Source organism: Pristiophorus japonicus, chromosome 2, assembly GCF_044704955.1.
Source record: "Pristiophorus japonicus isolate sPriJap1 chromosome 2, sPriJap1.hap1, whole genome shotgun sequence".
NCBI classification, from domain to species: domain Eukaryota; kingdom Metazoa; phylum Chordata; class Chondrichthyes; family Pristiophoridae; genus Pristiophorus; species Pristiophorus japonicus.
Genome location: NC_091978.1, coordinates 115921706 through 115937805, shown reverse-complemented (window position 1 = coordinate 115937805; position 16100 = coordinate 115921706). Strand labels below are relative to the sequence as shown.

Sequence of the window (16100 nt, the reverse complement as noted above, 5' to 3'; positions counted from 1 at the left end):
TTTCTATGTTTCTATGTTTCTAAGCTGCTGTTAAAACTAACAGGATATTGGGATGCATTAATAGAACCATTCAGTATAAGTCAAAGGACACCATTTTTTCACTATATAGGTCGCTGGTTAGACTGCCTCTGGAGTACTGTGCCCAGTTTTGGTCCCCACACATGGTGGGTGATATAGTGGCCTTAGAAAATGTCTAGACAAGAGCTATGAGAATGATTTATTGCTTTAAAAAACCTTAGCTACATAGATAGGGCTTAAGGCACTTGGTCTATTTACTTTAGAGCAACGTTGACTCAGAGGCAACCTGATAGAGGTCTATAAACTAATGAAAGGGCTGGATAGCATGCTATTGATAGATTATTGCAGTTTAACAGATTGGGGAGGACCAGGGGACCCGAGTTTAAACTATATAAGAGTGGGAATAAAATGAATGTTGGGCAGTTCTTCTTTTCCCAGAGAGTAATGAGCCTCTGGAATGTGTTGCTGGCTGGTGTGGTAGGTGTTGATTCTCTCTGTGCCTTCAAGAGGGAGCTGAACCAGATCTTGACTGTAGCAGAGGTTGCATCACATGAAAGATAAGTGTCTTTATATATTCAAAAAGGAGTTAGATGAAGTCCTTACTGCTAGTGAGATCAAGGGAAAGCAGGAATGGAGTACTGAAGTTGCATGTTCAGCCATGAACTCATTGAATGGCGGTGCAGGCTAGAAGGGCCGAATGGCCTACTCCTGCACCTATTTTCTATGTTTCTATGTTTCTATAGATAACACTTGATCCATGTGATTCCATGGACTGGTTTCAATCACCTGAGGGTGAGGACATTTTCAGAATTTATTTTACCTTATTGGCCCTAGATTTTTCTCTACTTTTTTTTGCCTCTCCCAAGACATTACATGGCTGTGGGAAGGGTTAGGATGTCTCTAGTCATGATGCTCCGGGCCTCATGAGTGTGTGAGTTATGGACCAGCTGGTCTTCTGATACCTGTCAATTTCATATGTTTGTAAAGATGACACATTCAACAATGCCGAGCTCCCTCAGCACTCTCTCAGATTGCAGTTTCAACCACAATTCAGAGATGAGTGCAACTAACTCAGTCAAGTTGACACTTCAAATCAATAAAACACAAGATACGAGTATTTATTTATTGCAGTACAAAAGAGTTTAATTTTTATGCTTGAAAATATGCAAGGTTTTTTTTACTATTTAAAAAAAGCACCTGTTGGCCAGTTCAACAATACTTTGGTTATATGCATATGAAAACTACATTATTTTAAATGCTATTGGATGACTTGTTGGAGCTTTTAGCAAGAGATAGGGTACAAGCTCCTATTTTGAATATCTAATGACAGCATATTTACTTAAGGAAATCTCAATAAACGTGAATTTAAAATGCAAAGCCATTTTTTTTTGTTGCCACGTAGAGCAATCCACAAAGGAGAAACATAATGCGTAAAACTTAATATAATCTAAATATTTTGTCATAAGGTTCAAGTTGTTATTCCCTGAATCCACTTAATATACTCCTTTGTGATCCTTGTATAAATGCCAGGCTTTGTAGGAAGTCCACAGCTATGCCCATAAGATACAATTCCTCTGAGCTCTTTCTTACATATCAGTGGTCCACCTGAGTCTCCCTGAAATAACAAGGAAAATAGGTTATTCTAAAACTACAGGATACGCTTTAGCACTTGTGTTTTGATAAACCGGCTAAATGTTTTAATGCGTAAGTGTTATTAAGCATTTATAACTTGATATTCCTGGAAATTGAGAATATATAAGGACTGGGACTGATCTTGCGGCATCTAACACATTTAGAGCAGGTGACATAAATAATGACATAAGCCACAAGCAGAAACTTGATCGATTGTCATCAGAATCCCGAGAATTGGAGACACTTGCGAACACTGATTATCTTCTTGACGCTTTCCTACCACCATATTGTCTATTACCAACATGAACAGGTCACTATAGAATGTTTTTCTGAGTGGCTCTGTTTCATGCAACACCCATGCTTTGCACACTGCTTTAATAGAAGATAATGATGGGCTCTCCCACCTTGGTTGACTTGGTAAATTCCTTAAACTCTTTCATAAACTGCTTCCAGGTGCACTGTATGCTGCTGTTAGCAATCACAGTGATTGCCACTTCCTGCCATTCTCCATGAGAAGCTCACCTTTGTGTCCTTTGCTCCATCCCAAAGAGGGTCCCCTCCTCTGCCTTACTTCCGAAAGTAATTTAAACAGCTTTATCCTGAAACTGGGACATTCTCAGGTCAACTCTACTCCTTACAGACAATGTGAACCACTGAAGAACCATACAGCATTCAAAGTGGGAAATCCTGGCCTGTTAAATTACTGCAGGCCTGTTAAGTTATTGTGGACCTTTACAAACTGCAGCAGAAACACCAGATTTTCCACCCACCCCCCTTGCTGCCTGCCCCCGTTAGATCCTCCAATCTGCGCGGCCATCTGGCATAAAGGCTAGTGACAGTCTCTTTGGTTGCCCTTCAAAATGGGAACACAACCGAGGTTCACCATATTGAGGAAATTGAGGCAGGAAACACTATTAGGCCCTGTCCCTTCGTTTCCATGTGAAAAAGAAATTTCTGGGTCTGTTGGAGGTGCATGCGCTGCACTCGCTTCTTCGGGGGAAGCAGTGAAAATCCCAGTGTAAAAAAAAGATAGGACCAGGGGCTGGATTCCCACTTGTGGCAGTGTTCCTGCAGGGTAGGACTTCTATGCTGACACTGCTACAATCTAGTTGTGGGACCTCTGCTGCAGCACAAGAAAAATTGGACGAGGATTTAAAGTGGCAGATGAGCCCCGAAATGTAAAATTCTCATCCCTTCAAGGCCTCACTCCTCCCTATCTCTGTAATCACATCCAGTGGCATGGGCTCGATGGGCTGAATGGCCACTTTCTGTGTTGTAACCATTCAATGATTCTAACCTTCCCCCCCCCACCCCTCGACTCTGTCTTACTCCGACACTGACCTCTGGCATCCTCCACTCCTTTTGCCCCACTATTGGCACTGTGCCTTCAGTTGTCTAAGTAGCAGGCCAGGTGGATTAGGTGGTTAAGAAGGCATACGGAATGCTTGCCTTTATTTGAGGCATAGAATACAAGAGTAGGGGTGTCATGCTTAAATTGTATAATACTTTGGTTAGGCCACAGCTGGAGTACTGCGTGCAATTCTGGTCACCGTATTACAGGAAGGACGTGATTGCACTAGAGAGGGTGCAGAGGAGATTTACTAGGATGTTGCCAGGAATGGAGAATCTTAGCTATGAGGACAGATTGTTTAGGTTGGGTTTGTTCTCATTGGAACAGAGGAGGTTTAGAGAAGACCTCATTGAGGTGTACAAAATTTTGAGGGGGCTAGATATAGTGGATAGCAAGAGCCTATTTCCCTTGGTGGAGGGGTCAATTACAAGGGGACATAGTTTTAAGGTGGTTGGTGGAAGGTTCAGAGGGAATTTGAGGGGAGGCTTCTTCATGCAGAGGGTTGTGGGGGTCTGGAACTCACTGCCTGGAAGGGTGGTAGATGCAGGAACCTTCACCACATTTCAAAGGTGCTTGGATGGGCACTTAAAGTGCCGTAACCTGCAGTGTTATGGACCTAGAACTGGTAAGTGGGATTAGACTGGATAACCTCATGTTGGCTGGCATAGATACGATGGTAAGTACTGAAGGGACTCGAATATGGCCAGGGTGGTCTCCTGGACTAGTTTTGATCACTTGGATGGGTTGGAGAGGAATTTTCCTAGATTTTTTTTCACCAATTAGCCTGGGTTTCGATCTGGTTTTTGCTTCTCCCAGGAGATCACATGGCTCCTGCTGGGGTGGAGTGCAGAATGTTTCGATGCAAGGGATGTCACAGTTGTGTGGGACGGACTGGTTGGGCTGGGTGCTCTTTATCTTTCCTCCATTGTTCATTGTTCATAGGTTTATTTGTAACCTTCAGGGCTGCTGACCGAGGGTCATGTGGCTCTTTGTCAGCCAGCACGGACACGATGGGCCGAAATGGCCTCCTTCTGCGCTTTAGATTTCTTTGTTTCTATGTCTAGGCCCTATGCTGTGGAATTTTCTCCTTAAACCCCTCTGCCTTTCTACCTCTCTTTCCTCCTTGAAGACCCTCCTTAAAATCCTTCTCTTTTATCAAACTTTTAGTCACCCCTTCTTAATATCTTCTTCTTTGGCTCGGTATCCGTATTTGTCTGACTACGCTTCTGTGAAGGATCTCGGGACATCTTTCGACATTAAAGACACTATATAAATGCAAGTTATTGCTATTTTGTTGAAATCCCAATTCCTGCTGTCATAGATCTCCGTCCCTTTTACCTCTGCTTTTAACCTGGGAATTAGATGTTTCCACACATTATAGGAGAGGTAGAATTGACCCATAAAGATGACATTGTAAGAGACTTATATTTGTTTACTCATGATGTTTGGCACCCCTACAATAGAGAATTTAAATACATTATAATAACTAAACATGTGAATAGATTAACTATATGAAACTTTTTTTTATAGCTCCACAATTTTGATCATAAAGCATGAAATACATTTTATACAGCACTTTGCTAGCTAAAATAACCAATTCTGATTGTTCTGCCCCAATATTGCAAACATTTTTTTACACAATCCAACTTACATTGCACGCATCTTTTCCACCTTTTTTGTCACCAGCACAGAGCATATTCATGGTTATTTCAGGCTTTCTGTTGTAATAATTCTGACTGTTGCACGTTTTTCTGTTTATGATGGTTATGTTTACTTCCTTAAGATTGTCAGATGGTTTGTTTGACTTTACATTTGTCGTTCCCCATCCTACAACCGTGCAGACAGTTCCACTTTTCACATCCAAGCCTTTTTTGGGCAGAGGCAGGAGCTTCACAAACTTGTCAAGTTTTGCCTCAGAATGCAGCTGTAACAAGGAAATGCAATTGCATTGTCTTCTTCCATAAAGCAAGAATCTCTCCAATGTATTATTTACTTTACATATCGTTAAATATGACATGAAAAATTGCTGGAAGCACACAGCAATTCAGTTAACAGCGATGGAGGGATCAGACATAGAAACATAGAAACATAGAAAATAGCTACAGGAGTAGGCCATTCGGCCCTTCGTGACTGCACCACCATTCAATGTGATCATGACTGATCATGCAACTTCAATACCCCGTTCCTGCTTTCTCTCCATACCCCTTGATCCCTTTAGCCGTAAGGGCCACATCTAACTCCCTTTTGAATATATCTAACGAACTGGCCTCAACAACTTTCTGTGGAAGAGAATTCAACAGGTTCACAATTCTCTCCATGAAAAAGTTTCTCCTCATCTCGGTCCTAAATGGCTTACACCTTATCCTTAGACTGTGACCCCCTGGTTCTGGACTTCCCCAACATCGGGAACATTCTTCCTGCATCTAACCTGTCCAATCCCATCAGAATTTTATATGTTTCTATGAGATCCCCTCTCATTCTTCTAAATTCCAGTGAATATAAGCCTAGTCAATCCAGTCTTTCTTCATATGTCAGCCCTGCCATCCCGAGAATCAGTCTGGTGAACCTTTGCTGCGCTCACTCAATAGCAAGAATGTCCTTCCTCAGATTAGGAGACCAAAACTGTACACAATATTCAAGGTGAGGCCTCACCAAGGCCCTGTACAACTGCAGCAAGACCTCCCTGCTCCTATACTCAAATCCTCTCGCTATGAAGGCCAACATGCCATTTACCTTCTTCACCGCCTGCTGTACCTGCATGCCAACTTTCAATGACTGATGTACCATGACACCCAGGTCTCGTTGCACCTCCCTTTTCCTAATCTGCCACCATTCAGATAATATTCTGCCTTCCTGTTTTTGCCACCAAAGTGCATAACCTCACATTTATCTACATTATACTGCATCTGCCATGCATTTGCCCATTTACCTAACTTGTCCAAGTCACCCTGCAGCCTCTTAGCATCCTCCTCACAGCTCACAGTGCCATCCCAGCTTAGTGTCAACTTGGAGATATTACATTTAATTCCTTCATCTAAATCTTTAATATATATTGTAAATAGCTGGGGTCCCAGTACTGAATCTTGCAGTACCCCACTAGTCATTGCCTGCCATTCTGAAAAGAACCTGTTTATTCCTACTGTTTTCTTCCTGTCTGCCAACCAGTTCTCTATCCACTTCAATACATTACCCCAAATACCATGTGCTTTAATTTTGCACACTAATCTCTTGTGTAGGACATTGTCAAAGGCCTTTTGAAAGTCCAAATACACCACCTCCACTGGTTCTCCCTTGTCCACTCTACTAGTTACATCCTCAAAAAATTCCAGAAGATTTGTCAAGCATGATTTCCCTTTCATCAATCCATGCTGACTTGGACCGATACTGTGATTGCTTTCCAAATGCGCTGCTATTACAATTTTAATAATTGATTCCAACATTTTCCCCACTACCGATGTCAGGCTAACCGGTCTATAATTCCCTGTTTTCTCTATTCCTCCTTTTTTAAAACGTGGGATTACATTAACTACCCTCCAATCCATAGGAACTGATCCAGAATGTTGGCAAATGACCACCAATCCATCCACTATTTCTAGGGCTACTTCCTTAAGTACTCTGGTATGCAGACTATCAGGCCCTGGGGATTTATCGGCCTTCAATCCCATCAATTTCCCTAACATAATTTCCTAACTAATAAGGATTTCCTTCAGTTCCTCCTTCTTGCTAGATCCTCGGTCCCCTAGTATTTCCGGAAGGTTATTTGTGTCTTCCTTAGCGAAGATAGAACCAAAGTATTTGTTCAATTGGTCTGCCATTTCTTTGTTCATAGAAACATAGAAACATAGAAAATAGATGCAGGAGTAGGCCATTCGGCTCTTCGAGCCTGCACCGCCATTCAATGAGTTCATGGCTGAACATGCAACTTCAGTACCCCATTCCTGCTTTCTCGCCATACCCCTTGATACCCCTAGTAGTAAGGACTACATCTAACTCCTTTTGGAATATATTTAGTGAATTGGCCTCAACAACTTTCTGTGGTAGAGAATTCCACAGGTTCACCACTCTCTGGGTGAAGAAGTTTCTCCTCATCTCGGTCCTAAATGGCTTACCCCTTATCCTTAGACTGTGACCCCTGGTTCTGGACTTCCCCAACATTAATAAGAACATAAGAACATAAGAATTAGGAACAGGAGTAGGCCATCTAGCCCCTCGAGCCTGCTCCGCCACCCAACAAGATCACGGTTGATCTGGCCGTGGACTCAGCTCCACTTACCCGCCCGCTCCCCATAACCCTTAATTCCCTTATTGGTTAAAAATCTATCTATCTGTGATTTGAATACATTCAATGAGCTAGCCTTAACTGCTTCCTTGGGCAGAGAAATCCACAGATTCACAACTCTCTATTCCCCGACCAGTGGAAACAACCTCTCTGCCTCTATCTTGTCTATCCCTTTCATTATTTTAAATGTTTCTATAAGATTACCCCTCATCCTTCTGAACTCGAACGAGTAAAGACCCAGTCTATTCAATCTATCATCATAAGGTAACCCCCTCATCTCCGGAATCAGCCTAGTGAATCGTCTCTGTACCCCCTCCAAGGCTAGTATATCCTTCCTTAGGTAAGGTGACCAAAACTGCACGCAGTACTCCAGGTGCGGCCTCACCAATACCCTATACAGTTGCAGCAGGACCTCCCTGCTTTTGTACTCCATCCCTCTAGCAATGAAGGCCAACATTTCATTCGCCTTCCTGATTACCTGCTGCACCTGCAAACTAACTTTTTGGGATTCATGCACAAGGACCCCCAGGTCCCTCTGCACTGCAGCATGTTGTAATTTCTCCCCATTCAAATAATATTCCCTTTTACTGTTTTTTTCCCCAAGGTGGATGACCTCACATTTTCCGACATTGTATTCCATCTGCCAAACCTTAGCCCATTCGCTTAACCTATCTAAATCTCTTTGCAGCCTCTCTGTGTCCTCTACACAACCCGCTTTCCCACTAATCTTTGTGTCATCTGTAAACTTTGTTACACTACACTCTGTCCCCTCTTCCAGGTCATCTATGTAAATTGTAAACAGTTGTGGTGCCAGCACCGATCCCTGTGGCACACAACTAACCACCGATTTTCAACCCTAAAAGGACCCATTTATCCCGACTCTCTGCTTTCTGTTAGCCAGCCAATTCTCTATCCATGCTAATACATTTCCTCTGACTCCACGTACCTTTATCTTCTGCAGTAACCTTTTGTGTGGCACCTTATCGAATGCCTTTTGGAAATCTAAATATACCACATCCATCGGTACACCTCTATCCACCATTCTCGTTATATCCTCAAAGAATTCCATTAAATTAGTTACACATGATTTCCCCTTCATGAATCCATGTTGCTTCTGCTTAATTGCACTATTCTTATCTAGATGTCTCGCTATTTCTTCCTTAATGATAGCTTCAAGCATTTTCCCCACTGCAGATGTTAAACTAACTGGCCTATAGTTACTTACCTTTTGTCTGCCCCCTTTTTTAAACAGAGGCGTTACATTAGCTGCTTTCCAATCCACTGGTACCTCCCCAGAGTCCAGAGAATTTTGGTCGATTATAACGAATGCATCTGCTATAACTTCCGCCATCTCTTTTAATACCCTGGGATGCATTTCATCAGGACCAGGGGACTTGTCTACCTTTAATCCCATTAGCCTGTCCAGTACTACCCCCCTAAAGATAGTGATTGTCTCAAGGTCCTCCCTTCCCACATTCCCGTGACCATCAATTTTTGGCATGGTTTTTGTGTCTTCCACTGTGAAGACCGAAGCAAAATAATTGTTTAAGGTCTCAGCCATTTCCACATTTCCCATTATTAAGTCCCCTTTTTCATCTTCGAAGGGACCAACATTTACTTTAGTCACTCTTTTCCGTTTTATATATCGGTAAAAGCTTTTACTATCTGTTTTTATGTTTTGCGCAATTTTACATTCATAATCTATCTTCCCCTTCTTTATTGCTTTCTTAGTCATTCTTTGCTGTCGTTTAAAATTTTCCCAATCTTCTAGTTTCCCACTAACCTTGGCCACCTTATACACATTGGTTTTTAATTTGATACTCTCCTTTATTTCCTTGGTTATCCACGGCTGGTTATCCCTTCTCTTACCGCCCTTCTTTTTCACTGGAATATATTTTTGTTGAGCACTATGAAAGAGCTGCTTAAAAGTCCTCCACTGTTCCTCAATTGTGCCACCGTTTAGTCTGTGTTCCCAGTCTACTTTAGCCAACTCTGCCCTCATCCCACTGTAGTCCCCTTTGTTTAAGCATAGTATGCTCGTTTGAGACACTACTTCCTCACCCTCAATCTGTATTACAAATTCAACCATACTGTGATCACTCATTCCGAGAGGATCTTTTACTAGGTGATTTTTTATCATTCCTGTCTCATTACACAGGACCAGATCTAAGATAGCTTGCTCCCTTGTAGGTTCTGTAACATACTGTTCTAAGAAATAATCCCATATGTATTCTATGAATTCCTCCTCAAGGCTACCCCGTGCGATTTGATTTGACCAATCAATATGTCGTTTAAAATCCCCCATGATTACTGCCGTTCCTTTTTCACATGCCTCCATTATTCCCTTGATTATTGCCCGCCCCACCGTGAAGTTATTATTTGGGGGCCTATAAACTACGCCCAACAGTGACTTTTTCCCCTTACTATCTCTAATCTCCACCCACAATGATTCAACATTTTGTTCATTGGAGCCAATATCGTCTCTCACAACTGCCCTGATATCATCCTTTATTAACAGAGCTACCCCACCCCCTTTCCATTCTTGTCTATCTTTCCGAATTGTCAGATACCCCTGTATGTTTAATTCCCAGTCTTGGCCACCCTGCAACCACAATCATATTGTAATGATTTGTGCCGTCAACTCGTTTACTTTATTTCGAATGCTGCGTGCGTCTAGGTAGAGTGTTTTAATACTAATTTTTAAACCATGATTTTTAGTTTTGACCCCTCCTGCAGCCTCTTTATATTCATACATATTGTCCCTTCCTATCACCTTGTGGTTTACACTTACCCCAGTGCTGCTCTGCTCTGTTGCCTCATGCCTTTCGCATTCTTTCTTGGGGCTCTGTTCATCTGAGCTCTTACCCACTCTAACTAGCTCAGAGCCCTCTCCTGGGTTCCCCATTACAAATTCACCTGATTCTGACTGCAAGGGACCTATGTTAGTCTTCACTAATCTTTTTCTCTTCACATATCTATAGAAGCTTTTGCAGTCAGTTTTTATGTTTTCTGCAAGTTTACTCTCAGACTCTATTTTCCCCCTCCTAATTAAACCCTTTGTCCTTCTCTGCTGAATTCTAAATTTCTCCCAGTCCTCAGGTTTGCTGTTTTTTCTGGCCAAATTATATGCCTCTTCCTTGGATTTAACACTATCCCTAATTTCCCTTGTTAACCACGGTTGAGCCACCTTCCCCATTTTATTTTTACTCCAGACAGGGATGTACAATTGTTGAAGTTCATCCATGTGATCTTTACATATCTGCCATTGCCTATCTAGCGTCAACCCTTTAAGTATCATTCGCCAGTCTATCCTAGCCAATTCACGTCTCATACCATCGAAGTTACCTTTCTTTAAGTTCAGGCCTCTCGTCTCTGAATGAACTGTGTCACTCTCCATCTTAATAAAGAATTCTGCCATATTATGGTCACTCTTCCCCAAGGGGCCTCGAACAACAAGATTGCCAATTAATCCTCTCTCATTACATAAGACCCAGTCTAGGATGGCCTGCTCTCTAGTTGGTTCCTCGACATATTTGTCTAGAAAACCATCCCTTATACACTCCAGGAAATCCTCCTCCACAAGCTAATGTTTCAGGTGTTGATCCTTCAGTTGAACCAGAGGATATTGTAAATGAACAGCATTTCAAAATGAACAGAAAAAGGGGAAGGGGGACAGAAAATACACATGTGTGCATGTTTTTTTCCATCTGCCTTTCTTTTGTTCTGATCATTTTCAAATCCATCTATAAAATGCACTGCAGCAACTCGCCAAGGCTTTTTCGCAGCATCTCCCAAACCCATGACCTCTAGCACCGAGAAGGAGTAGGGCAGCAGGCGCATGGGAGCAGCATCACCTGCAACTTCCCCTCCATGTTACACACCATCCTAATTTGGAAGTATATCGCTGTTCCTTCATCGTCGCTGGATCAAAATCCTGGAACTCCCTCCCTAACAGCACTTTGGGAGTACATTCACCACAAGGACTGCAGCGGCTCACCACCACCTTCTCAAGGACAATTAGGGAATGGGCAATAAATACTGGCCTTGCCAGCGACGCCCATATCCGAGAACGAATAAAAATAAAAATCCACCTGTTCTGTTCCCTTCACAGATGCTGCTTGACTTGCTGACTGCTTCCAGCATTTTCTGTTTATGTTTCAGTTTTCCAGCATCTGCAGTTCTTTGCTTTATGTTTATATTCTTAAATAAATTGGCTTTTTTTGATTATAAGAATTATAACAACTTGTAAACCATACTATTTTTGCATCTCCGGTTCAGTTTTTCCTAACTCTTTATAAATATTAAAATGAAACTTTGGCAGATTAACTTACCTTTACTGCTGTAAATATTTGTCTTTGAAGGGATACAATTTTATGAAACCTTCCCCCACCCTCCCCCCCCCACCCCCACCGCCCCCTTGTGATTAGAAAGCTTTGTGTGATCTGTCCAAGGATTTGCTCATGAGTACAACTTAAAGAGGTCCATTTTTTACATGTGCTTTGTGCCTGGGAGACATTTATTTCTGGGTGCAAAACAAAATAAAAGGGGCAGAGACCTGTGACTCTGGGGTCTCCACCCAATATGTATTGCCAAGGATTTCTTTGGGATCCCTCGAATGTGGTGAAGTGCTTGTATCCACAGCAGGCAGAATCATGGAAGAGCTATGTAACTGGGGTGGGACAGGCATTTCCCACCACATTTTCTGATCTCAAAGCCAGGCAGGTGTCTATTAGGAAATGCACTCAGAAGAAGGGACCCCTTGGAGTAGAACCCAGACCTGCTCAGATTGGAGGATCTGAGAGGAGCAAGTAACAAGGACATGGCGGGCCTAAAATGCTAAGTACGCACTTTTGTTGGATTCTGCACTGGAGCTTCAGGGCTGGGGCCTTCTGGCGACTGCAGCCAACAGCCATTACTGCTTATGATTAAAAATGCTTCAGTTTTGAGTTAACTTTGTTTGTAAAAATGAAAAATCAGAGGGAATCTGAATGGCTAGATTAGAATAAAATTATGATGAGATATGTAAAACAGCATACAGGATTGATTTAAATATGTAAATACGCATTGGAAATTAATTTGAATGGTAAACTCTAATACAAGTAATCAGCATGTGGGAAATAACGAGAAGCAATTGTGACTTTGGACACTTATGTAACTAGGCACACTATACAATGAAATATTATGAACTCAAGGAGGAGACAAGGTAAAATGGCAATGGAATAAACGGATTGAAAATGATCTTACAGTTCGACAACTGAGTTTAGATGGGTGTATAGTTTACTCTATTTGTGCAAGTGCATATGGAAATAATTAATTAAAAATCACATACTTGGAGCAGCATGATGTCATTTTCTGTGCTTTTGTTGTCAAAGTAAATATGAGGGAATCTCTCCTTCACCTTGATTACTTGCTTTGACATCACTTTCTTTCTCAGTGAATCAGTTCCAAGTACCACCTCAACTTGGTGGCATTTAAAATTGCTATACATGATAGTAAAAGATGTGAAGAAGACATATTAGGTACATAATCAGTTTAATACATTATTCACTTTAGAATGTCTTTATAAAATCCCAGAGCCATTTGAAATGGATTTCAAATTATTGCAATTGCAGAACATATCAAACTCAGAATTTTGAAGAATTTAATTAATTCATGTTTATAATCCTCATAAATATGAAAATGCAAATGTATGGTACTCTTCCATAATAATGGTTTCTCTTGGGATGGCTAGAAGCCTACTAATTTATATAATTATATTATGACACATATGGCCACTCCCATTTCTAGGACACGCCATCAATAGCGCACTGAATACCCAGGGCTGGACAGATCTGACAGCTGCCATTAGACTAGACATCCATCGATCAGTGGGTCTGCAGATCCAGGGCCCAGTGGAATGGTGGTGATTGGAGTAGTTGTGTCCGATACTTATATCTCTCAGTCCCTCAGAATACTATGGCTATATATGGTGGTGGGCAGGACCAGCCTGCCCAGGAGCTCCCTCCAGAGATGCAGCCAGCAGCGGCTCACTGTCAGGAGCCAACTTAAATGAGTCAAGAGTTAATTAGTCTCATGACCCTTTAGTACAACAGGAGCAGCCGTCTACCTCCCACTACAGGCCCTCAGAGAGAACTTCGACACAGCACAGGGACAGGAGATAGGAAGGCACGGTTAGGCACGAGGTGGAAGCACAGTGCTAAGAAAGAGTAGGTCTTATAATTTAGACACAAATATTATTTTTCTGTAAATAAAATAAATGTTTTGTTTGGAATACACTGTGCAGGTATCTTGTGCTTTGCTACTTATGATCATGACAATCTTTCAAGAAATGGAGCCCTCATTTGTTGTGGCATTTTTTACTCAGGTAGAACTTCATGGCAAAGTCCTGTTGTGCCAAAGAGGTCTGCTGTGGTATCATTTGGAAGGATGGATAGGGGAAGGTAAGGCTGCGATGCTGCCACTGCAGTTGATCAGTCAATGAAGATGTCCTGCAATATCTGCCCTCCAGCAGCAGCGCTGAGGACAATGCCGAGTTTGCATCATAGACAAGCTGGATGTTCTAGGAATGGCATCACTTCCTATTCACATATGACAGTGACTGCTCAGTTGGCACCTTCAGTGCCACGTGCATGTCATTATGGTACCCTGCCCCCTGAGGAATCAAGCTATCCTATAGAAGTATAGCACAGGCACAGCATGATGGGCTGTATGGCCTCCTTCTGTGCTGTATTATTCTATAATTCTAAGTCCCTGGCTCTATGCCTCTGCTGCCTGGGGATGATGCCCATGTGGAGGGAATCGGCTGCTCTATGAAAGAGGGTGTCTATCACCTGCTTGATACATACCCTAACAGCTCCTTGGCACAGGCTACCTGGAAGGATGTGAAGCCGTAAAAAGAGGGCTGCTGTAACTTTAATTGCCATGGACAGGCAGTTGTGGCAGTGGAGTGAGTCTGCAAATCCCCGTGATGATGTTAACAGAGATCTCCAATGGCACAGAGCGGGCTGCCCATGGGGAAAGCCATCCCTTCACCAAGGTCCCTTTAACAAAACGCGCAAGTTTCAAAAGGCATTCAGTACTCAAAAGGGTTAATCTGCACCATTTTATTTCAGTGATGTGAAGGAAAGGGTTAAAGGAAATTCCTCAGAAACCTTCAATCAGTAAGTGAAGTTGGTGCCCTCTTTAGCTCACCAGCTCCTCACTTACACTTGTCTGAATTATTGGGGGAGCCGTTAGTTGTTTTGGGTATCAAGTTACATTGATTGCATGGGTGATGTAAATCCAGGAATCTTCCACGTACTTGAACAGTGCAGCTATGCAAATGAGCCCTTAGGGGCTTTGACGGGTGTAAGGTGTGCACTGTTAAAAAGATCAAGGAAACTTACATTTAGCGCAATAACGGTGTAAATATACCCAAATGTGTTAAAACCCAGATATCCTTGATCTTTTCAGCCCAATAACAGCATAACAACAGTGTAATTGCTGAAGACAATGAGGAAATTCAGGGCTTATGAGAAATGCCAACAATAGACTGCCAGACAGAAGATGTAAACCACTTATAGATCACCAAAGTTGTGAACACCTTGACTGATGACATCATAGGGAAAAGATACAAAACAGTAAACTACTCGAAGAATGGTTCATACACATACATACAGTCATTGTAACTTACAGATTGCAGTGTGCTGCAGTCAATATCCAGGCTGGCTTGATTAATACTCCTCCACACTCATGCTTTTTATTAACCTGGATTGATGCCATGTAAGGTTTGGAATGAGTTCGAACATCTTTACCCCCAATGATTTCCACGCAGTCATCTTAAAAAGCAAATAGAGAGACGATATTACCTGTGAGCAGAGGTTTGACTCTGAAATAGAGAATACTACAAGTGATAAAGTATATTGGGTCAGATCAAAAACACGACTTGTTTAAATACTTGGTGGACTCTGAAGGCTAGAAATTGGAGTTGCACCTGAAATTTGGCACTGGACCTCGGGGCCAAAATTTAGGCCCTCCAGAAAGCTGGCGCAGTTACAGTTTCTAGATGTTTTTACCGTCGGTTCCAACGAGGCAGACTCTTGATCCATTTTCACCTCTTTGACAATTTTTTGGAGCGGACCGGAAGTCGCTCATATCGGGGGCGGATGTGCGGTGGCAAGTGCCGAAGTGGGGGTGGGACGGCGTCTCCGCCACTGTCACTCAGCGGCAGAGCACGTGTGTCTCACCACATCTCTCCCCTCATTTAAAGGGGAGAGAAGCAGTGAATTTTTAGGTTCGGCCACTGGGACAGCAGGAAGGGTTTCGGCCGGCTTGTTGGCTGATCAAAGACACCCAGGTCACTTTGTACATCGACATTTCCCAAGTTATCATAATTTAAATAATACTTTGTCTTTATGTTTTTCCTACCAAAGTGGATAATTTCACATTTATCCACATTATACTGCATCTGCCATGTGTTTGCCCACTCACTCAACCTATCTAAATCACCTCGCAGCGTCTTTGTATCCTCCTCACAACTCACAATCCCACCTAGTTTTGTGTTACCAGCAAACTTGGAAATATTACATTTGGTGCCCTCATCCAAATCATTTTGTGAATAACTGGGGCTCAAGCACTGATCCCTGTGGTACTCCACTAGTCACTGCCCACCATCCCGAAAAAGACCCGTTTATTCCTACTCTCTGTTTCCTGTCAGTTAACCAATTTTCAATCTATGCCAGTATATTACCCCCAATCCAATGTGCTTTAATTTTGCACACTAACCTCTTATGTGGGACTTTATCAAAGGCCTTCTGAAAATCCAAATACACTACATCCACT

The 16100-nt window shown here is 42.4% G+C and overlaps 1 protein-coding gene across 1 annotated transcript in view; it reads right to left on the bottom strand.

Moving 5' to 3' along the window:
• Positions 1–1486: 1486 nt before the first annotated feature.
• Positions 1487–16100, bottom strand: part of LOC139228909 (granzyme K-like) — a 30574-nt gene continuing 15960 nt past the window's right edge. The window contains exons 3-6 of the mRNA XM_070860416.1: positions 14953–15097; positions 12610–12760; positions 4653–4925; positions 1487–1633 (exon numbers count right to left, since the gene is read on the bottom strand). Of these exons, the coding sequence (XP_070716517.1) occupies positions 1487–1633; positions 4653–4925; positions 12610–12760; positions 14953–15097 (716 nt within the window). The remainder of the gene's footprint in view (positions 1634–4652; positions 4926–12609; positions 12761–14952; positions 15098–16100) is intronic.